This window comes from Neopelma chrysocephalum, unplaced genomic scaffold (assembly GCF_003984885.1).
Source record: "Neopelma chrysocephalum unplaced genomic scaffold, ASM398488v2 Primary Assembly neopelma1_42b, whole genome shotgun sequence".
Classification (NCBI taxonomy): domain Eukaryota; kingdom Metazoa; phylum Chordata; class Aves; order Passeriformes; family Pipridae; genus Neopelma; species Neopelma chrysocephalum.
Window position 1 is genome coordinate 4,107,610 of NW_020897701.1, and position 21,354 is coordinate 4,128,963.

Below are 21,354 nucleotides of genomic sequence, written 5' to 3' on the forward strand. Positions count from 1 at the left end.
TACTAAGGTGTCTGTCTTAGTTCTTTCCATCTTTATACATACACAGATAACACAGCAAGGTATTTCAGGTTTTTTATTAGCACTAGTTTGGTTTTCAGATTCAGGTCCCTTAAGTAAATCCATGTAGAAAGAGGATTGCTTTGACTGAAATTGGGCAATATCCAAGTGATTATACAAAGGTAATAGGAAGTGGCCTTTCTGCACTCCTAGAGTGTAGCACATCAAAGTCGGACCTCATCCATACCAGAGGTATGTAACACAAAGGCCCAGAACATGCACAGATGGGCTGCAAACCTGTAGCAGCAGCCTGCTGATTAATAAGCCAATAGAAGAGATTTTAGGCAGCAGGCTTCAGCAGGATCCTAAACCTAAGGTTTTGGTCCAAGGCCAAATTGGAAGAATATAACGAAGCATGATCAGCTGAGGGCACTGCTTTCCACAGCACGCTATGACACAGAGCTTTCCCAGACAGTAACTGCACCACCAACCCAAGTGCAGGGCTGAGGATGCTGCCAGTGCTCCTGAGTGGAGCCAATGGCCAAGTTAAATAAATGTGTGCCAGTAGCCAGAGGGGCACAGACATGTGACAGGTGCCAAGGATATATACAAACCCCAGACCACCTGAGTCAGGGGGTTCTGTGTCAGATGCAAGGACTGTTACCACAGGCCCATTCTGATAACCCCTGAGTCACCACCCAGATCCCTTGCAGTTCCTTTCATGAACACCATCAGGCTCTCTTAGACTGCCCAACTGTATGTTCAGTTTCTCTATATGAAGGAGGAAAATCAGTAAAATATTTACAAAAGACAGGAAACAGAGAGCAACAGCAGACTAGTATGGTTTTGCTAAATAGGAAAATACTGTCCCTTTAGTCACATAAAAGTCTTGGTGATGACTTCCATGGCACTGTAAACGTGAACTAGTATCCCTTTTTAGTTATACAGCTTAGCACAAGTGGCAGTATTTCAGGATAATCCACCATATTTCAGGATAATCCACTTGCCTCATCAGAGTCTAGGCCTGCACACTTTGACCACCTCTATCAGATTTTCCAGAATATCCTTCTCCTGTAAAGTAAGTATGATATTAAGACCCAAAGAGTTGTTGCAGTGAGGTTTTGAGTCAGATGCTCTGCATGGGATTGACTGTCTTGCATCTTCCACTTAAAAGGGAAATAGTTTTCAAACACCTCGTGTCCAATGTAGACCAGGATTGAGTTCATTCCTGAAAGGAAGCACAGATCATACCATCTGAAAGAGCAGGTAAGAGTTTGCTTCAGAGCAAGCAGGCAGAGGCGTGCCAGGCTTATAAAACAGAGTGGCACGGAGACAACAACAGCTAATGTTACTTGCCCCAAAGATGCTACATATGTGCATTTTCAAATACAGTCTGAGGGTTCTCTTCCCCGAAACATTTATTGAAAAGAAATACAAACAACCTTTGTGCTAAATTGAAAACACAACCAAATCAGTATCCTGCAATTATATTAATAAGGAGAATAATAACAGTTATTGTCCTCAGGGAGGACGAGTGCCAACCTATCTGGTCAGATCTGTTGCCTTAACAAACAAATGCTGACTGCCCTTCAAAGCTCTGGGATTTCTGGTAGGAGGTACGATACCATGCTGTCACCCTACCCATTTTCCTGTCCAGATACCAGACACCAAAGCTGCTGAAAGGTCCCCTCTGGTGTGGGTTTGCATTCTGTACTCATGTTTGTTGTGTGCCCAGTGTGGTTAAAACCACAGTGGGATACTTTGGGAGACATGCTTATCTAAAATCACAGAGACAGAACCTACACAGCTGCCCAGGGGATTTCATCTTCCACATCTTCAGAAGTGGTATTACTCTGTTGACAGGCCTTTGAGTTTCCCATTAAGTTACACAAGTCTCAGCAGTCCTTTCCAAAACCAGTTATGAACAGCTGTGGTATTTTGCTTGGTGCTAGGCAGCTGTTCACTGGGACCTTAACTCGAGACCAAACTGAGAACTGTCGTTAGGCAATACCAACAGCAGCTTCCAGGCCTTGTTTAAAGAATTGACTGTCCCTCTCTCCTAAATATCTGGTCTCAAGTATCCCAGTTCTATGCAAAGGTTCCACTCAAGTTAATAATTTTGGAATCCTTCAGGTTACTTCATTCTAAATCCCTACTCTTTTAAAGACAAGGGAAGCGCAGAAAGCAAAAGGATAGTATCAGTGCAGAAAGAATTGGAAGGAATATGTTTCCTGCTGTGATCTTAACTGACCTGGGTAGAAAAATGGAGCACCCGACCACAATTTCTTGACATCCACAAGGTAATATATCAGCAATAAGAGGACGAAAGCAAAGCAGCCTGTGGTTGTCACATACGAGATTGACCTACAAACATTTTCAGTAGAAGGATTAATATTTAAAGAACTATGTGATACAGATCTCAATATACAAAAGCTAAAGTAGTACTTTAACATAATCATACTAAAAGTTGTATCTCTTAGCTTACCATAAGTTTTTGTTTATGGGAATAAACCCTTCTTCTTTAGAACATTTTGTCAAGATAGCAGAAATAATTCCCTGAAATAAAAAGTTGCTAAAGTTTATATAACCGTTGCAACATGTTTAACTAACTTTGCACTGCATTACAATATGTGTGTGTAAAAGAGCTACATAACTATCAGACTTACCATTAATATGCTCCATATGATGAACCGACTCATGATTTGTTTGTGCTGGTCTTTGTAGAACAAAGTAATTTTTCCCGCCTTATAAAAGAATTTAAAAAAATAATGTCCATTAATGTAATTACATTTCAAGAGCCAGCTATATTTGCCACCAGCTACCTGAGCAAAGACAGAGAACACTAATAGGATTTATATCAGCCAAGTGGCTGAAAGGCTCAGAATGAGGACTCTTTGCAACAAATGGACACAGAAGAGGAAAATAAGTAAATGCAACTCAATCAGCAATAGAGGTGCACCTTTTCTCCCTTCCCTACTATGTTAACACTGAGGAAGGGGAGAAGCAACTTTATCAGGTCAACACAATGTAACTTGAGCTCCATCTCCCTTAGCAAGGGTTGCATGAAGGAACACTACAGCCAGCCCCAACAGCTTCTCCACAGTGCCATGTCACACCCGACCTGCTCAGAGCATGTGCTCCTTTTCATACACCATTAAGAAATGTGTCCTAACGACTCATTCCTCAGTGTCATATTTCTGTTCCAAGCTCTGCCCCACAGATATTCCCAAACAATTTTTACCCTGTGCTACATGTGGAAACATTCCTTTCCCAGCGCAAGAGTTTCGGTTTGGTTCACAGCTGCTGCACAGTCAGAAAAGCCAGCAGTGACTAACTAGAACTGCATCAGAAAGCATCGTGGTATTGCATTTCAAACACAGTGGCGAGCTGTGAGCCTTTGGTGTTGGTAACACCAATGTGGATCCCTGCATCCCTCAAGTCAGGTAAGGTGAGCACACTCAGCACCTATGCAAGACAGCTAACACTGCACATCAAGCATAAAATTAGCAATGAGGAACAAATACAGCTTCAACATTTAAAACACTTAAAATGGAGCTGTGAAATCTATGCATCTCTTGGCCTTATTTTGCAACATGCAGAGCTAGCCTACTCCCAGCATAAGCCCAATCTTAAAACAAACGAAGTTTCCAGGTGGATATTTTGAAAACTTCTTGTGTCCATCCCTTACAAAAACTAAGAAAAAGTCTAAGTGTATCTAATGCAAGTTACTGCCATGTTAGGTTCCACTTCTCTGACACTCACCTCAGGTTGTCATCCTGAAAGCATTGCTCTGGAGAATTTTTGTTAGAACCAGTCTCAGTCATAAGTAAAGAAACCCAGTTGCCTCCCCACTTCCAAGCTTCCTTCAAATCTTCCCATTATTGCATGCAGCCAGAAAGAAAAGAGGTACCTGCAGTCCCAAAAATGCCATAACAATGCTATTTATGGTCCCCAGGATCCCTTCAGGATCATATGGCATCGTTGTTTGGTAAGTCACCTTAGAGAGAAAACAGTTGTTACAGGGCACCTGAACAACCAATCTCCTTTCTCTTAAATACCCTGGTATGTGTCATTCCCAAGCCCCTCCTGACAGGTATGTTCAGTGCTTGCCTGTGGCTTCATACTACAAACCAAAAGCTACTTACACTTGAAGAGGGATGCTGATATATATGCTTTTCTCCAAGAAGCAAACGATCAATGTAACCAGCTGCTCCCCCAGTGCAATTGGGATACTTTCCAAAGTCTCCAATGCCCCCAGGACCAAGATAGCCCCTAGGACAGAGGCAAGCAGGTTATAGCACGCAGTGTTGGTATGCTCCATACTACTGGCCCAGCACACTAATTGTTCGATGTTTTCCCTGGCTAGAGGCACGTGTTGATGGCATTGCAGTGATCATATATTGCTGTACACAGACCTCAGAGAGATTTTAATCCTCTTCTTTAGATAGAAAGGAAGAATGACATCACCTTTGTAACACCTAGTACTTTAATACCAAAGTAAAGAAAGTTTTTTCACATGGTGAATGCTTCCTTTAACGCTGCTGGCCTGAAAGCTCTCCATTCCTTTGCCATGGGTAATAAAATGTACTTTCTACTCAGTAGAAGAAAAACCATCTGATGCCCCACAGAAAGTAGTCCAAGAGCACAGTCTTACCTAGGACAATCTGGCACAGGTAACAAGAAGGTCAGGCAGAGCCAAATCACTTCTAAAATCAGAATGAAAATCCACTGTGGCCAGTAGGGGAGAATATCCTGCAGAGCAGGATACGGTGCTTCCTGCATGAGATGGAGGAAAGGGAGTATTAGCTGGCAAGTAAGAACCATGCCCTTGGGGACAACCTGTACTTCCTGGCAGGCAGTCCCCCAGATACAAGAGGGAGCTGCTGTCATTACACAATTGGGTTCTACCAATAGACCTTTCATTTTCAAAAATGATTTCCAGACACTTAGTTACATGGGGAGGGCGGAGAGGATGGGAGAAACAAACCAAAACAAAAGCCCCTAATGTTTTTTAACTTGGAAAATGTCAAAAAGAATTTTGATTCATGAGTAGAACAAAAGCCTTTTGGGAAAACAGACTCTCAAAAGGCCAAAAAGCAGTATTACTTTCCCCTGCTGTGAAAAAACGCTGCCAAATTAGCTGGACAAAACACAGACCACAGGATTGAGCATAGAGATGCCTGTCCCTGGGCTCCCTTTGGCAATGGAAATTCATCAAAAGTGCCTTGGAATGCCTGCTTCTAAGCACCATCTGAATGGATTTGTGAAATCCTCAAATACAGCAAAGCTAGATGGAATAAAATCCAGACGGGGACACTGAAGGGTGCACATTCCCCAAAATTTTTACCAGGTCAGACTGCACTACATATCAGGTAAGATGCTACATGTTTTCTTACCATTTCTCATGTTCTTTGTGCCCAAACAAGAGGAAAGGTTCCCAAACCCTACTCCAGTTTCAATTGTCATCTCCCCACGTAACTCACCCAGGTCCCACTCTCAGGTCTTGTAAACAGAAGTTCAAGAGCAGCAACCACCAGGTATGTGAATCCCAGCCTCTGGAGCACCCCAGGAATACGCAGATTATCCCAGGACACTGGAAAACATGCAAGCAATGTGAAAGAGGAGTAAACACAGGCTCTTCTGTAAATATGAAAGCTACCCTTTCTCCAGGGAGAGCTGAGACACACTGCATCTGCAGGTAACAACGGACGTCTCCACCCTGCCACCCCAACTTTCTGTAAATCATAATCCTGGGAAAGTCACTACTAAGACAATAACAGTGATTGGCACAGGAGCCTGACAGAGAGAATTGCATCAGCGCAGAACTGAACAGCACTCTACAGGATACCATCAAACTGCCCCCATACAGCTGATCAGTACAGCAAGGCTGACACCGTTTTTGCAACAGCCCAGCCAAGGAGGCAGGAACAGCAGTTGCAGAAATGCAAGGAAGGGAGCTAGTTCCACTCACAGGGTTTAAGGCAGTAATTGGGATTGACAACTATGATTCCCAGCAGGATTAGCAAAAAACTCCTCCAGAGGATCTTCCTGAGCACCTTCCACTTGGAACTTCCCCACCTCAGCATGGAGCTCAGTGACAACGCTATTGATGTCCCCATGATGAACACAAACCTGGAGAACAGAGCAGATGGCAAATGGAGCTAATTGATGTCTCATAACACATGTGTGACAGCAAACACTAAAACTAACAAAGTTAGTTAACTTGCCCAACAAAATTTCACTGAATGAAATTGGACAATTCTATTTCCTCTGTTCCCAGGCTACTGAGCTTGCACTGTGGGACCCTTCCACCTTTTTCAGTGGTCAGTTGAGACAGGGTTATAATTGCATTCTGGTCTTTTTCCAGCAATTCATATGCTACCAAAAAATTTCGTTACTCAAAATTAAATTAGCATCTTCAGAACAGTAAAACACAAGCTGCAAATCTATAATTCAGATTCAGAACTGACCCAGTCCTCCCCTCTAGATTAGGTTTACAGTCCAAGACCAGCTTCCACCTCCAAAAGTAACCACAAAGGTGTAGAGAAGCATGCTAGAGGCAGATGGGATAATTGCTTTCCCATAAGATCATTGTCTGGTTATAGAAATATTAGCTTAATCCAAAATGTACTTGGCTATCTTATCTACAGACACACACCAGTCCAGCTTTGAATCTTGCCAGACTGACCGCCTTCAACACAGAAGCATGACAATGAGCTTCTCGGGGACACTGCACTTCCACTGGCAGGATAATCCTGGGCCTCCCAATACCATTGTGTGTGGAAGGAAGGAGGATGTGGAGCAGCAAAAACACTTAGCTCTTCTACTTTCTACTGGTTCATAAGGATTTTGTTGTTACCTGGAGGGGCAGATTCAAGACAAATTCACTCCTCCAAATACCTTTCTACTTGGAGGCAAGGTGCACCCAGTGTTCTGCTTGCAACCCTTAATATAAAGAATCACTTTATACAAGAAGTATTCTTCAGGAAAACTTACCATGGAAACACCAGATCAGCCACAGTTAATCCTACAGAGAAATATGAGGGAGCACATTATTTACCTTGAACCCTCCCTAAATTTTAACAATACTATTGTTGAGATTCTAGAGGAATTGCAGGCTGCTTGCAATTACTTGATGTCCCCAAATCTAAAACGTTACAAACAAAACTTACAAAGAGCTAATCATCTTGGTTCACTGCTTTTACCACTCTTCAAGAATAGGGTCAGAACTGATTGCTGTGCCTTGGAAAAGATTTCAGGGATGGGATCCTTGCTATTCTCCACTGGGGCACCACAATGCCCAACTCCTTCCCTGTCAGCTTGTCAGTCAAGGCATTATGTTTTTACAGCACTGAGCAACATCAGCTTGACTGTGGTCATTAACACAGAAAAGTGAAAGATATGAACCTGTGTCACAAATGAAAAGGTTACACACAGACTGTGATGTGAAACCATCCCGTTACTGTGTGATGAGCAGGACCATACACTGCTTTGTCCATTAACCTGACAGGCCAGACACCCTGCAGAGGCAAACTGGCACAGCATGCCAGCCTTCAGCTGAACAACAGCTCACTGCAGCAGTTGCAATGCCAACCGTACCTAGACACTGCTGCAGTTAAAACCCAGATTATCTGTCTCAATTGTACTTTACCATTCCAACTCTCATGTTTGAAGAACCAGTATTTTCCTCCTCCATAGTTAACAAACACCATAATTACAAGAGAGAGCCTAAAAAGACAAGAAAAACACTAAGTATCGCATGTCAATGAAATATATATATGAACACAAAGTTACTGTTTACCCCCACTAAAACATTTCTAACTGTGAGATCTGGTTTATTTCATTTTTAAAGAAAGATTTCCAAGGTTTCCAACACGGTTTCCAGCTTTACCAAGCAGGAAGCAGTGTTTCAAAGATCACGGGTGGCAGCGAACTGAAGTAAGCTCCTTCACATAGCATTTTCACACTGAACACACGTTGTTCTTTTCCACCCTCTATCACAACTTTAATGTTTCTTCAAACTAGATCAACTGCAAAGTATTTTGGAAAATCTGAAATTAAAACCTTGATTAACTTCCAAGTAAAACAGACCACCTTGAACTGTCCATCTGCTATGTATTTCCATACGCTGTCAAGGCACCATTGGAAAAATCTCATTCCCCTTGGAAGAGTTGCTTTCGAGCAAGATCTTATGCTCACCCTCGGAACGTGTCAAGGGAATGCAGCCGCTGCCGAGAGGCTGTGCTCCACGAATGCGGGGCAGGATCACAGTTAATGGAGTCTGTTGTGTTTGGGGATCCAAGCTCCTTCGGGAACAAACCAGACACATGAAGAGCAAGTCAGCAGCTGCACCAGCTGCCTAGGGAACAGAGGTCAGCAAACTCCAAACTTTCGCAAACTCTGTCTTTATTCTCCCTGTTTTCCTTTTGTTTCCTCACTTGTTACTAATAACCTCTTCCTGGCTCCACCATATTGCAATAATGATTGCAGATGCTCCATACTCCACATTTGACCAGGTAGAAACAACAGCTCAGTAAAAAGAGCCTGTGCTTGAGACCCATGAGAGTTGGGTCCAGTCCAAATCAGCCAAAGACTTGCCATCACTGTGAGTACTGCTTTACAACAGAGCTGAGCAAATCCAGTTGCTGACCCTCAAAAAGGATCCATCCCATTCCGACAAAACTTGTCTGACACCACAGTGAGACTGCTTTGAGAGCTAAACTAGCAGAAAATGAATCCTTTTAAATGCAGGAGTGGCTTCTTTGCAATTGAGTTTCCTAAACTACTCTGATCAGCCTCAATGACAGCATAAAGAAGCAGACCACTCTATCATGGCTATAGAGATGAAAAACTACAAGAATTGCTGCAGAGCTCTGCTTCCAAGTCTTTTTATTCTAGATGGGTTTGGACCAGGTTTGGCCTAGATGTGAAGTCCAGACTGTGATGACCTATCTACATTCTAGTACAAAATGGGGTTCACACAGAAATGCCAGCTCTAGGGGTACCAGAGAAATTTAGGCTTCAGTTTTTTGCTAAAATTCCTGCTGTGCTGGAAGCAGACATGAAGGCTGTCATTTCTTCCCTTCCCTTACACTGTGTCAGAAGGGGCCAGTATTTTCACCAACACGTTTGCTTCAAGGGAACTAAAGAGAGCACAAAGCTGTATGTTCAAAACTTGCGAGAGCTCTACAGGGAAGCCACTAAACTAAATGGAAACCCATTCTAACACTCTTCATTGACATAAAATTGCCTCTGACATCAAGACAAGATTTGCTAAGGGGAACACACAAAAGGGGAAGATGATTAGTAACAAACAAGTCCCCAGATGTCCAAATAGTGTGTGTTTTCCTCAGAGATGAAAACACTACAGAATGCAAACTGAAGATACTGTGGTCACTCACAGAATTAATCAGACGATCAGTTTCTCTGGGGTTCAGTTTCTTGTAAACCCAGTTTCTGACTGGATCAATTCTGAAAATTAGTAACAGTTTAAAACATGAAACAAAACAAGAAGTACTTTATAGTCAATTTCATTTTAATAGCAACTATTTAGCAGCATAAACCAAAAGTTGGGACAGTCCCTATTTCTGTTTTTACAGCTCACACAGGTACTGACATTTGGCCAGTACCTAGGATCTCAATTAAGTCCAGCTGTGTAGTTACACTGACAAGCTCAGGCTTGGGGGTTTAATTCTTGGGTTGCTTACAGGCAAGGATGACTCATGCCATTAAGTACACAAGGTGGAAGGTTGCATATGCTACACACACTTAGGTCCCACTGACTTTGATTACTGATTCCAGGCTAGACCCAGGAACAAGTCACAGGAGGGTGAGGCAGAGTGTGCGTGAGCTTACAGTGGACATCAGCTGCTCTGCAGTAACTACTCTGCACACAAGCTAATAAGGCTGCAAGATATCCCTCAAGCAAAATCACATCACTGTGCATTTATTTTGCACAGACAGCTACCACAGCATAACTTGCACATGGCAACCTGATAGTAGGATCTGATGATCTGCAAGCAGGGCTACAAGCGGGATTCTGAAGCATTACCACACTATTTCATGTGTTTTTAAACTGGTGGCCCCACTTCACGTGTGAGGAGGAATTTCTGTTCACTTACTTCATAAAAAGGCGCCCAACAATCAGAACAGCAAGGATCCCCACGTAAACCAGGAAAGCGAAAAGAATAGCTACACAGAAAGAGAAGAACACAACTCTTTAAATGATCTAACAAAACCATTCAGCAACTTGCGCTTGGCCAAGCATGACACAAACATGACAAAAATCCCAACCCACCAATCATCACACCACCTTCTCCACGCAATACACATCCCCAGCCCGAGTTCCAGAAGGAAAAAACCTCACAACAAACCCCCAGAACAACCCAACAAAAAGCAGGCTAGTTTCAAAGTGCAGCTCAGGGACTACACATGTTGGCATAAAAAAGGCAAAAATAGAACTGCATTGCATCACAAGGCAATAGTGAGAGAAGAGCTGATGTGCTATATATTCTGAAGAATAAAACTAGAGATTTTAAACAGCCTCAACATGGAGGACACAGGGGAGTGGACAATATACCGAGTTTGCAAGCATGGAGAATTTTTCTTTACAGCTGGGAAACTGGAAGGACTGAAAAATAATGTAATGTAAAGGAAAAGAATGGAAGAGACTTAGTCAAGAGTTTGAAACAGTCCTGGAAAAGAGATGAACAAAAAAAGAAAAACGTCAGGTTTAAAATCAAAACCGCAACAACAAACAAAAATCCAAACACTGTGGGAATTGTTTCCAATTTTTTGAGAAGCAAGACAGAGGGAAGAAGAGGGAGGATTCTGTGTACATATATAAACATACAGGGAAACAAACTAGTTATGACAGTATCTCCCTCTGGACACATATCCACTGATTTTTTTGGACTAATCCCTCCAGCAAAAAGGTTGTGGGCATACCATATATCACATGAAGAGCCCTGATCCTGGTCAGGGCCTCAAGATGAGTGTATAAAACATAAGGAAGCAAGATGTTGAGAAAGAAGAGGGGCAAGCCCATGACAACTCTTCAGCCCAGCATGAGTGGCTGCACAGGCTTCTTAGGAAGGTGGTTCTTCTGGGAGACATGCAAGTTGTAGAATTAAAGAGAAAAACAGAGCATTACATACGGAGGTAGCTGTTGATAGGGCCTTCATTGACGATTAGGTCACAAGAAACAGTTTCAGTGTTTGCAGTTAGGGCCTTTACCACGAGGGAATAATTACCAAACTCTCCAAAATGATACGGAATCCTGCAAAGGATGAAGAAAATGAAACTTGCTGAGCCGCCACCACAGCAGCATTTAGGGGGCTGTAAGCCCAAATGCTTTAGGACAGGCAAGACAAAAACTTGGACTAACAACATGATCTAGCAAGGACCTTGTCTTTGCCAAGCATTACCCTCCCATAGCCCAAGACCAATTCTTTACCACACATGCACTGCCATCATTTGTCTTCTTGAACTACAGATTCCCTGCAAGAGAAACAAGGTGCTTCCACATGCTGCCTCAGCGAACACCATTCTGGCTCCTGCTTGCACCTATATCCTTTCAGCAGAATTACAATGCATGCCACAGTTCCAGCAGTGGGGAGAAGTCTGAACTCTAGGTCTAAATAGTCGGGACAAAGGGTGTGTGAGCAGGCAATACACAGGCACATGTCTCCAAGGAAAAAAAAACCAAACAAAATATAGAATAGAGTTATCCATGTATTCCCTGGGGCTGGGCCACATACTTGCAGAGCTCTCTGTCACCCACAGAGCTGTTGAGCATCAGGGTGAGTGGATGCTGGGTATCAATCATTACCGACGCCGTGCCTGGTTTTTTCAGGCTCCCGTTGCTTGGTGGGACAAACGCCAGGAACTGATACAAGCACTGTGGAAGAAGAGGGTGAAGGGAGCTCATTAGCGCCAAAGGAGGGTGAAAGGGGGTCCTGCTTCGCATGGTGGCAAAAACAAGGGAAGCTGTCACGGGGCTAGAGCAGCTCCTGCTGCGGGAACTCCCCGCGTCCTGCTCGCAGGTAAAACCGGAGCGAAGCAACCTGATGAATCCACGGGGAGACGCCGGAGAAGCCGAGCAGCCCCACCGAGGGCCGGGCTGTCAGAAGCGGTGGCCGGGGGGTGACCCACGGCCGGCACAGCCCCTCACCTGGTGGCAGGAGCCGGAGCGGGCGGCGAGGCGCAGGCCCGGAGCGGGCAGCTCGTTGCGGACAAGCAGCAGAGCCTGGTCCATCCGCCCCGGCGGCCGCCGCTCCGCCACCGCCGCCGCCGCCCCGGCGCGGGGCCCGGGCGCGCTGCCCTCGGGCGAGCCGTGCCCGGGCGGCTCCGTGAGGCCCGGCGCCATGAGCAGCGTGCCCAGCGCCGCCGCCACCGCGGCCGCCAACCCCGCCGCCGCCGCCATCGCGCTGCGCTCCGCCCCGGGGCGGCGCCGCCACCGCCCCGCACGGCCGCGCTTCTCCGTGCTTTCCGGGGTCAAGCCTCCCTACCCGCGGCGGCCGGCAGCTTGGGCCCGCCCGCTTGGAAAATCAGGAGGATGGACAGCGGGGAAAGCGTCGAGCTCGAAGCCGCGTTTAGCACGTCCCGCCGCCGCGCGTGGCTTCTCTTCGCAGGCTGCAGGCTCGGGGCGGAGGTGTCTGCGGGGCGGCTGGGCAGCCGGCGCTGAGAAAACTCCACAGGCGTCCATCCCCGGGCTGGGAAGAGGGTCCTGCTTAGCCTCCGTCTTTCACGGAGAATGGATAGGGCAAGGCCATGGAAAAGAAACCGCACTTCGTTAGGAGAGAGTTTCTTCCCAGAGAGGTGTCGTCCATCTCGCTGGCGTTACTTCTTGTGGCCGTTCTGCTCCTTAATGTTCTTCTCTACCTCTACCTCAACAAGTTTTACAACTCTTTGGGACACACTGAAACGGACCCCAGCCTCTGCCCTTTTGGGCACTTCAAACTGGGATCAGTGAAAAATTGTTCCCCGTGGCTTTCCTGCGAGGCCATAAATAGGGAAGTCAGGAAACTCAAATGTGTTGGTGAAGGTGCTGTGAAAAAGGTGAGTTTGGTTTTCCTTTCTTCTCTCCTAGGTAATGGGCTTTCACAGTTTGCTGGCTAATTAGTGCCCATACTGCTGTTATGACTATCCTCACAGCAGCTAATTACTGTAGACAACCAAGAGCATATGGCTACTGATAAGGTGAACTGAACAGGTAGGAGAGCATGACCTGGGCCACCTATCTGATACCAAATGACTTTCAGTTACACAAGCAAAATGAAAGAAATCAGTGAAGCGCTTGTGGAGCATGGTACAATCATGGCAGAGTAAGACTGTCTGTTTGGGTGATATGAAAAAACTCACCTGCATTGCCCATTTCAAAGAAAACTTAGGAAATCGTGATGTAATTATGACATCGGTAAGGGCTTGCTGTGAGAAGTACGTGGCCGTACCTAAGGCTGATGGGGCCTGGTAACTGCAATTTGCAGTTGTGACTAAACATCAGTCAGAGGTCAGCAGCAGGTGGTAGCAGTTCATAGAAGAAGGCTCTCCACGTGTCTTACGTGTCTCTTGTGTGTTCTCAGGTCTTTCTTTCTGAGTGGAAGGAAAACAAAGTGGTCCTTTCACAGCTCACCAACTCAGAGCTGAAGGAGGACTTTCTCCATGGACTGAAGATGCTGAAAGCACTGCAGAGCAAGCATGTTGTCCGGCTGCTTGGCTACTGTGAGCAGCAGTTCACAATCCTCACCGAGTACCATCCTCTTGGCTCTCTGAGGGGTCTGAATGAAATTCTACACATTCCCAAATACAAGAGCATGAACACCTGGCATCACAGGTTGATGCTTGCTATAGACTATGTGAATGTCATTCGTTACCTGCACAGCAGCCCTCTGGGCACCTTAGTGATGTGCGACTCGAATGACCTGGACAAGGTCCTCTCTCAGTATCTCCTGACAAGTGACTTTCACATCCTAGTGAATGATTTGGATGCTTTGCCTCTGGTGAACAGGAGTGCTGGCAGGCTGGTGAAGTGCGGTCATCGGGAGCTCCAGGGTGAGTTTGTAGCTCCCGAGCAGCGTTGGCCCTATGGAGAAGATGTGCCATTCGAAGATGACCTCATGCCTCCCTATGATGAGAAAACAGACATCTGGAAAATCCCAGATGTCTCCAACTTTTTGTTGGGCCATGTTGAAGGAAGTGACATTGTACGACTGCATTTGTTTGACATCCATGCAGCATGTAAGAAGAAGGACCCGGTGGAACGACCTTCTGCCCGAGAGGTCTTAGACACCTACAGGAGAGTTTTAACTCTGCTTATTCGGGAGGCAGCCATGCCTGGTACTAGGGAAATGCTATAGTGAATCATGAGGCAATCAACATACTGAAGTTGATGTTCTTCCTATTTATGTAGCTTACCTGAAGGGCAAAGCCTCTGTCCCCAGAACTGAGAAGAAAAGAACAACTGAACTTGTACCTTTTGATTAAAAAAAAAAAAATCTACCCAATCCTAGAGCTCTGGAAGCTTCCCATTGGTATGTTTAATCTATTATTGGAAAAGGAGGATAGAGAGAAATGAAATTGTGTGGGTGCAGGGGAAATTTGTTCCTTAAGAAATAATAAGTACTCTTTTGCAACATTTACACAAAAAATATCTTGAAAATTACAGAAAAAGAATTAAAAAAAAATTAGTCCACCTCAACTGGTTGGCAGAGGATGGGGGACCAGAGACCATGGCATGCCCCCCACAAGCTTTGTGCTAATTCCTGTGGCTTTGGCCTGTTTGTGTCCCGAAAGCCCTCATCCACTTTCCCATGGAGTAAAAACAGTGGTCACTCAGAAAGGAGTATCCCAGTTCACTTCAGATTTTGGTAAGCTCCAGTGCCAGAGCTCCAATGGCAGTCTCTCCGTGCTGGATGGGGAATAGGTTGTTTTTGGAGCCATATGGCCATTGCTCTGTGGTCCCTGTATCCCACACCAGCAAGCATGTGGCTACTTTTGTAAGCAAGCAGATGATGCAGATCCTGAAGAGTCTGCTTACAGACATATGCTCTTGGTTTTCAAGCCTTTGTCCCATGGTATTCTCAGATGGGCTCTTTAGAGACGAAGCTGTAAAACAGGAGCCTCTTGCTCTTTTTTAATCCACAGAAGTCCTGAACATTTTGGAAGAGGGCTGACGCGTATCTTTTTTTCATTCACTTATCCTTGCTGAGTGTCATCGTGACTCAATGGAAGGGAGGAGAACAAGGAACTGAAAGAGAATGTGACTTCCTTAATGAGCATTAAACACAAGGTTTGGAAAAGAAAAGCCCTGTATTCAGGCATACAACTCTATTTGGTGTGAATTCAAAGCCCACTGAGCATAAAAAAAGACTGCTAAAAAGCAGCCTTGTTCGGTGTGTTAGGAAAAGGCTTGTGGTACCTACATGGGTGTTACAGCCTGGTACCAACAGCTGGAGAGGAAGAATAATGATGCTTTAATCCAGCAGCAGGGTCAGTTTGATGGGACTGGGATCTGGGATGCAATTGTCCTCTTGGTGGAAAAACAGGAATAGTGTGATTCAGAAATGTGGACTCTACCTTTGCGCACATGAAGAATTCCTGTGCTGTGGATGAGGTCTTTTAAGGATCTAAGGGCCTGAGACCACTTGCATGTTTTGACTCGTAAGCAGAGAAGTACACGGTCCTTTCTGCTGAAGACTTTGGTTCTGTTCTTTTCTGTGCTTCTATTTCTCTTCACCTAAACAAGCCGTGTTATGACTGCACTGAGAACATGCAGTCAGTTCATATATATAATGTTCAAATCCTGGTACCAAAATTTTATTGAAAATGGGAAAACTTTCCTGCAAATTAGTAAATTTATACCTGATATCATACAATGCCATCAGGAGGCCTTTAAAGGCTGCTGATTATGGCTTCCTCTCTGGACAGTCTGTTTCCTTAAATTAGCTGACTTTTGCCCTTTTTCACTTGTGCAGTCTTTCTTTGCAGCTTTCCTGCTCAGGTTGTCAGGAGGCAAATGTCAGAAGACAGGGTCTCCAAAAGAGAGTAGTGATTTTGGACGCTTCAGGTTTGTTTTGAACTTTGACTCAAAACACCTAAAAGAAGCCTGGGCAAAAAGAATGCTCTATCTGTTGTAAATGCATCATCCAGCCCATGAACTCTTGAGTTGTTACTATTAAGGCTAGAGTTCTACAGTTCCAGCATGAATCCAGGATGTGCAACAGCTGCAAGAGTGTCCTGTTACAGCTCCTCAAAGCCAGGGACCAAGCTTTGAAGGGCCAAGAGTCAAATTTTTTGCATGTTCCTCCCACAATAACTTGTTACCTTTTGTTAGCTGTCATGTACACTTGAGAGGAAAATCAGCATCTGATGACTGTGAATAAACATCCCATTTGTTTGTTTATGAGAGTAGCAAGGACAGACCAGAAGAACCTGCCAAGCTTCTTATGCTGGTCTCTCTCAGTTAAGACAAGCTTTTGTCAGGATTCTTTCTCTGTCGTGTACTGTTGCACCTTGCAAACAGCCATATTAGTTTCACAGAGTGAAAAAAGTGAGGACAGATTCTGCTGCTGAATAATCATCTTGCAGTGGAGATGACTCTCTCTGTTCCTGGATGAAATAATTACAAATGTTTTAAGAAAACATGTCTCCCTAAACATTCCCCCTGAGCAGTGGGTCCTCCATATGTCTCTTACCCATTTTCTCTCCTGTGTGTTGTCCAGCATTGTATTTCATCAGGAATAAATTACATTTGTTCTGAATACAGCATTATGGAGCTGCAAAGTTTCTTTTTTTGGATGTTGGTTCTGTCTATGAGGAAACACTAGATGGCAGCATGAAGGTCAGTTTAGCTTTAGTTATTAGCAGTTGCAGCCTCTCATGCCCAAACATAGCCAGAATCTGCCCTTGAAGCCAGTATTTTCCTAGCAAACTTCCGTAAAGATCTCATTGGATTTGCATTAGTGAGTTTAAAGTAACAAGACAAATTGACATAAGGGCTGTTATAAGAGCCACACCTGCCAGTTGAAGGGGCTACCACCTCCACTTGAACTTGCTCATGGTATTTGTGTACTGTTTGCATGTCACCTCCTTCCAGTCTTTCAGTAAAATCAGACATTTGTACCTTATGCATCTTTCTGTCCTTCCCTTCTGCAATCTCAAGATTGCATGAATCCAGTCCTTCCCACAGTTCCAGCTTCTTTTCCCTTAAAGGGAAGAGGCAAGGCCTCATGGAGAGGGGAGAAGGCGGGATGACCCTGCATGCTGTTGTCTCCCCTCTTTCCAATTCTCTCTTCTGGGCATTCCAGTTTTTACCACCAATGACAGCCTTTGATAAATATTTGGGGACTTTGCTGCCTCAGTACAAGCAGCTCTTGTATGTCTAGTGGAAAACATCAAAAGAGGAAGGGCAGGAAGAGGCCTGTTCACAGCTGGAAGCCTGCAAGCCCTTCTCTCCTCATCCACTCCCCAGCCAGCTCCAGACCAGTGTATATGATCTCCCCTGCTAAGACCACTGCCACAGCTCTGCCTAACCTCAACAACAGCTGATGGCTCTTATCTCAAGCTCAGATCAAGGGGCCCACATTCCCTGTTCTTCCCACAAAAGATACTTCTCTGGGGATGGTTATTGCCATGTTTCCTTTTGTATCCCTGTTTTTCCATCCCGAAAGTCTAATCAAAGAAGCTGCACAAGGATGCAAAAGGAGAAGGACAGCTACTGGTGCTCATCTCCTTCAGAAAACTCCAGAGGAGGTTCCCCAAACCACCCTAGGTGATCAGTGTGAAGGTAGATATGATTCCAGTCGTTCCAGGGCTTTGGTTTGCTGCCATCACCAAGATAAAGGCCCTGGGTCTAGCCCCTCTCCAGGGACAGGACAACCCTTCTGCTGAGGTCAGTGCATGTAACCACCTTGCCCTTCCCTTTTGGGCAATGCCTCCTCTGCCATCCCTGCAGCAATCCCACAGCACATCCTACCCACACTCACCCAACCAGCTGCTAGACAACGAATCAAAGCAGAAACCACGTCCCAGACTCAAGAAGTAGCACTTGGTTCCTGGACTGAACTCTCCTGGGACACTGCTGTGCCAGCAGTAGAGGAGACAGGGAGACCTAGGGCATGCTAGCTGAGCCTGCTGACAGGCTGGCTGCTGGTGCCAACTGTGTCAGGGCACCTGGATCCACTGCTGGTATGGTATGCTCTATTCTCGGTCCAATGGTGTTGCCAGAAACAAATTCCCAGTGGATTTACCAATAAAGTTTAGCCTTTACCAGGTAGGTTACAGCTTACAGAATGGAAACCGCCTGTCTCAGAGCGGAGTCCCACATTCAGTTCAAACCCACTGCTCCTGTCTCTTTCTTTTCAGAGTCATCCAAAGAACAGCACTCTCAAGGTTATTCTGTTTCCCTTTCCAAACCGCCTGCTGGCTGCATGCTTCTAGGTGGGTCAAGTCTGATGTAGTATTTTCCATTTTGTGCAGTGGGTTTCAGACTACATCCTAAAAGCACTTCTATAACACTGAATCCTGTAAAGGTGAGCAGCCTACACGGCAACTCTTCTGTATGTTTGACACTATCAGAGGTAAAGAGTAGTGCATGAATATCCACACCAGCTGCTATATAGGTCAGGGTAAATGCTGAGAAAATAAAATGGACACAATGTATTTAATTGAACATATGTTTGATTTTTTCTTTTTTTTTTTTTTTGAAGGATACTTTGAAAATCTGTGTTACTCTGCATTTAATAGAGTGGTAACTTTTAAATGTAGCAGAAGTTTAGACTACCACACAAACTTTTTGAAATTCTGTCACAAGCTCTAAAATAATATTTTCCTTTGGTGCCACATAAACAAAACATCAGATCATTATCTCTGTGAAACAGAGGCAGTGCTGTTTGCCAAATATAATTTGTGAGCTATTTGGCAGAATTTGCAACTGTAAACTGATTCTATCATTATGACTGTAATGTCTTACTAACAGTCAAGAGACCCTGGGAACAAGAAAAAAGTGGTTCTCAAGTTCTTCTAGCATGATATAATGTGTATATTTGTAGAGTCCAACCAAATAAATTATATGCTAGATGTGCTTTTAAAAAAGAAAAAGGATTGTGTGGGTTTTTTTAAATTGAGGTACTGTATACTTGAGATGACCACATGATTTCCAATAATTGTCAGTCTCTGTTCAGAAGTCTATAATCCAGTATTTATGAGGATTAAATGATGAATATATTTACATTAGAGTGATATTTATGTCTCAGCAATTTCTGATTCTGTTCAGCTCTGGGTAACTCAAAATCCATTAAAAATTATATATTTATATATAGACACACAAACAGATTCTTTGGCCATAATTTTCAAAAGACCAAGCTTACTGTTCCAGCATTCACATTTTGGATATGAAGTAACTGGATTTTCATAACTGGTAACATTCAGTAGCTTTCAGTCAAAAACGACTTTTGGAAAGCAAATTCTTTCCCTGAAGAGCTGGAAGACCCTTTTCAGCAAGTCTCTTGATAAATCTATGAGACCAAAGTAGGTACTTTTATCAAGTGCACTCTGTATTTCTTTGTGGAATGAACAAAGTTCCCACTTTTGTAAAAGTTGTAAGTTTTATGTGTTTTTCTCTCCAAGAGCTCATTCCTGAGGTAGGGGGGTGGGAGGGGCAGGGTCTAACTCATCTGAAAATCCCCAGGATTATTTGCCTGTAATGATGAAAATCTAGCAACTAAGCTTGGGGCTCTATTAAGTAAGTTTAGCTTATGCCAATGCCATATATTATTATTATATATTATTAGTCTGGTGCCTACATGCTTTGGTCACAGGCTAGGATCCTGGAGGTCTGATGCTATAAAAGCACAACACAAAATGACAGTCCTTTTCCTACAACCAGCTTTAGTATAAGAAAATATAAAACAACTTATGTCTTCACGCATTAACAGCATACACAAGAATTGGTTATCCCTTCCCACATCCTCCAAGCTACAAATAAATATGCTACATAATCTACACAGACAGGTCACACCATTTCTTGTACACATAATGACAATTGCAAGCCCTGACTCTGCTCTGACCAAATTCAACAGCAGCTTGCATTCCCATTTCTGAATGTGCTTTAGGAGCCTAAGATTGAAACAAAAGCCCAAGCTATAAGAGGAAATAACAGTGTACCAGGACAAGATAACATATAGGCTTCAGAGTCAACCAACTTTGCTATTTGAACCAGATTCCTCAAGGAAGTCATGCAGAAGGCCTGCACCCCCAGAACTCCTATTTCTACAGGCCAGTAAATGGAAGATCACCCCTTTTCCTCAGGTTTGCAAGGCTGACACATAGTGCAGTACCAGTTGTGCTCCTCAGTCTAATCCTATCCTACCCCCTGATTCACGTTTGCTAAATTCAGAGGAGTATGTGGGAGAAGAAAATCTGTCTCTGCCTGTCTTCTAGGCTGGGGGTGGGTGGATTATCTGAGACTTAAATCAAGCATTTCATTAAATCAAATGAACCAGGCACCTGCTGAGTGAGGTGAAGTCTGGTTTTGTGTGCTGGAGGCTGTAGAGAAAATCCCAGGACCTGAAGTCATGCTTTATGGATGCAGGTCTTGTTTTCCTCTGGATGGGAAGCTGCATGCAGAGTCCTGAGGCATTCCAGCCCCTTCCTGAGTTGTCCAGAGCAAGGGTTAATACAAAAAGTGCTTTTAGTTACAGCTTAAATATAGCTTCTCTACACTTCATCCAAGGGAACCTGATCACAACTGAGGTCTAGAGATAGTAATGAAATATAAAGAGCCCCCAAGTTACTTATGTTTATTCTTTCCACTTTTCTTCCAAAGATGTGTAATACTTTCTTGTCAAGCCTGTTAGCAAAAAAGTTCAACAAACTAAAAAAGCAAACAAAAAGCCTCAACTTCACAAGAAACTGTTTAAGATCCCTGTGGAACCATGCTTAATTAACTGTCTTTTGTCATGTTGCATAAGTGACTTTTTTTCTCTCTCTCTAAGTGGTTTGCACAGTTCTGTGCATGGGTGCCATCCCAACTCAATGACCTAGAATTATGTCTAATTGCTGGTCTATCCTTCTTTCCCACATCATGTGTGGCAAAGAACTTTTCTCATGACAACAGTGCCTTAGGTTTTTATTTTTTATTTTGTCATTTTCACTCATATCCTTTTATTTCCTGATCTGGGGCCTCTTAAAATGAATTTGTTTCATATCATGAAAAGAGGAAGACTTGGCACATCTTGCACTGAGAACATAGCTCCCCAAAGAATAGTTTCCCCAGGTTAGACATCTGTCAAGCAAGTGCCATCCAAGCGAGGTGTCTTGACTCCTTCCACACAGTAAGGGGTCAGGGCATTTCCTGGG

The 21,354-nt window shown here is 44.2% G+C and overlaps 2 protein-coding genes across 2 annotated transcripts; one reads left to right on the forward strand and one right to left on the reverse strand.

Moving 5' to 3' along the window:
* Window positions 1-59: 59 nt before the first annotated feature.
* Window positions 60-12,421, reverse strand: HGSNAT (heparan-alpha-glucosaminide N-acetyltransferase). Its single transcript, XM_027677162.1, has 17 exons — window positions 12,170-12,421; window positions 11,757-11,896; window positions 11,154-11,275; window positions 10,119-10,188; window positions 9,399-9,468; window positions 8,197-8,303; window positions 7,649-7,725; window positions 6,994-7,024; window positions 5,969-6,129; window positions 5,481-5,590; window positions 4,652-4,773; window positions 4,143-4,269; window positions 3,908-3,994; window positions 2,664-2,741; window positions 2,483-2,553; window positions 2,249-2,361; window positions 60-1,225 (listed from the first exon to the last, which is right to left on the reverse strand). Exons 1-17 carry the CDS (start codon window positions 12,419-12,421, stop codon window positions 1,044-1,046), a joined length of 1,920 nt encoding a protein of 639 aa, XP_027532963.1. The 3' UTR covers window positions 60-1,043.
* A 55-nt stretch (window positions 12,422-12,476) lies between these two features.
* Window positions 12,477-15,533, forward strand: POMK (protein-O-mannose kinase). The gene is made up of 2 exons (XM_027677016.1): window positions 12,477-13,056; window positions 13,581-15,533. Exons 1-2 carry the CDS (start codon window positions 12,769-12,771, stop codon window positions 14,352-14,354), a joined length of 1,062 nt encoding a protein of 353 aa, XP_027532817.1. The 5' UTR covers window positions 12,477-12,768; the 3' UTR covers window positions 14,355-15,533.
* The last annotated feature ends 5,821 nt before the right edge of the window (window positions 15,534-21,354 follow it).

What these genes read in the sequence shown, in the direction of transcription:
- HGSNAT (XM_027677162.1), bottom strand. Translation starts at nt 12,421, where the DNA reads ATGGCGGCGGCGGCGGGGTTGGCGGCCGCGGTGGCGGCGGCGCTGGGC. An exon ending in GCTCCGGCTCCTGCCACCAG is followed by an intron (nt 11,897 to 12,169) that starts GTGAGGGGCTGT and finishes CTTCTTCCACAG; the next exon opens with TGCTTGTATCAGTTCCTGGC. An exon ending in CTGATCGTCTGATTAATTCT is followed by an intron (nt 8,304 to 9,398) that starts GTGAGTGACCAC and finishes TTGTTCCCGAAG; the next exon opens with GAGCTTGGATCCCCAAACAC.
- POMK (XM_027677016.1), top strand. Translation starts at nt 12,769, where the DNA reads ATGGAAAAGAAACCGCACTTCGTTAGGAGAGAGTTTCTTCCCAGAGAG. An exon ending in GTGAAGGTGCTGTGAAAAAG is followed by an intron (nt 13,057 to 13,580) that starts GTGAGTTTGGTT and finishes GTGTGTTCTCAG; the next exon opens with GTCTTTCTTTCTGAGTGGAA.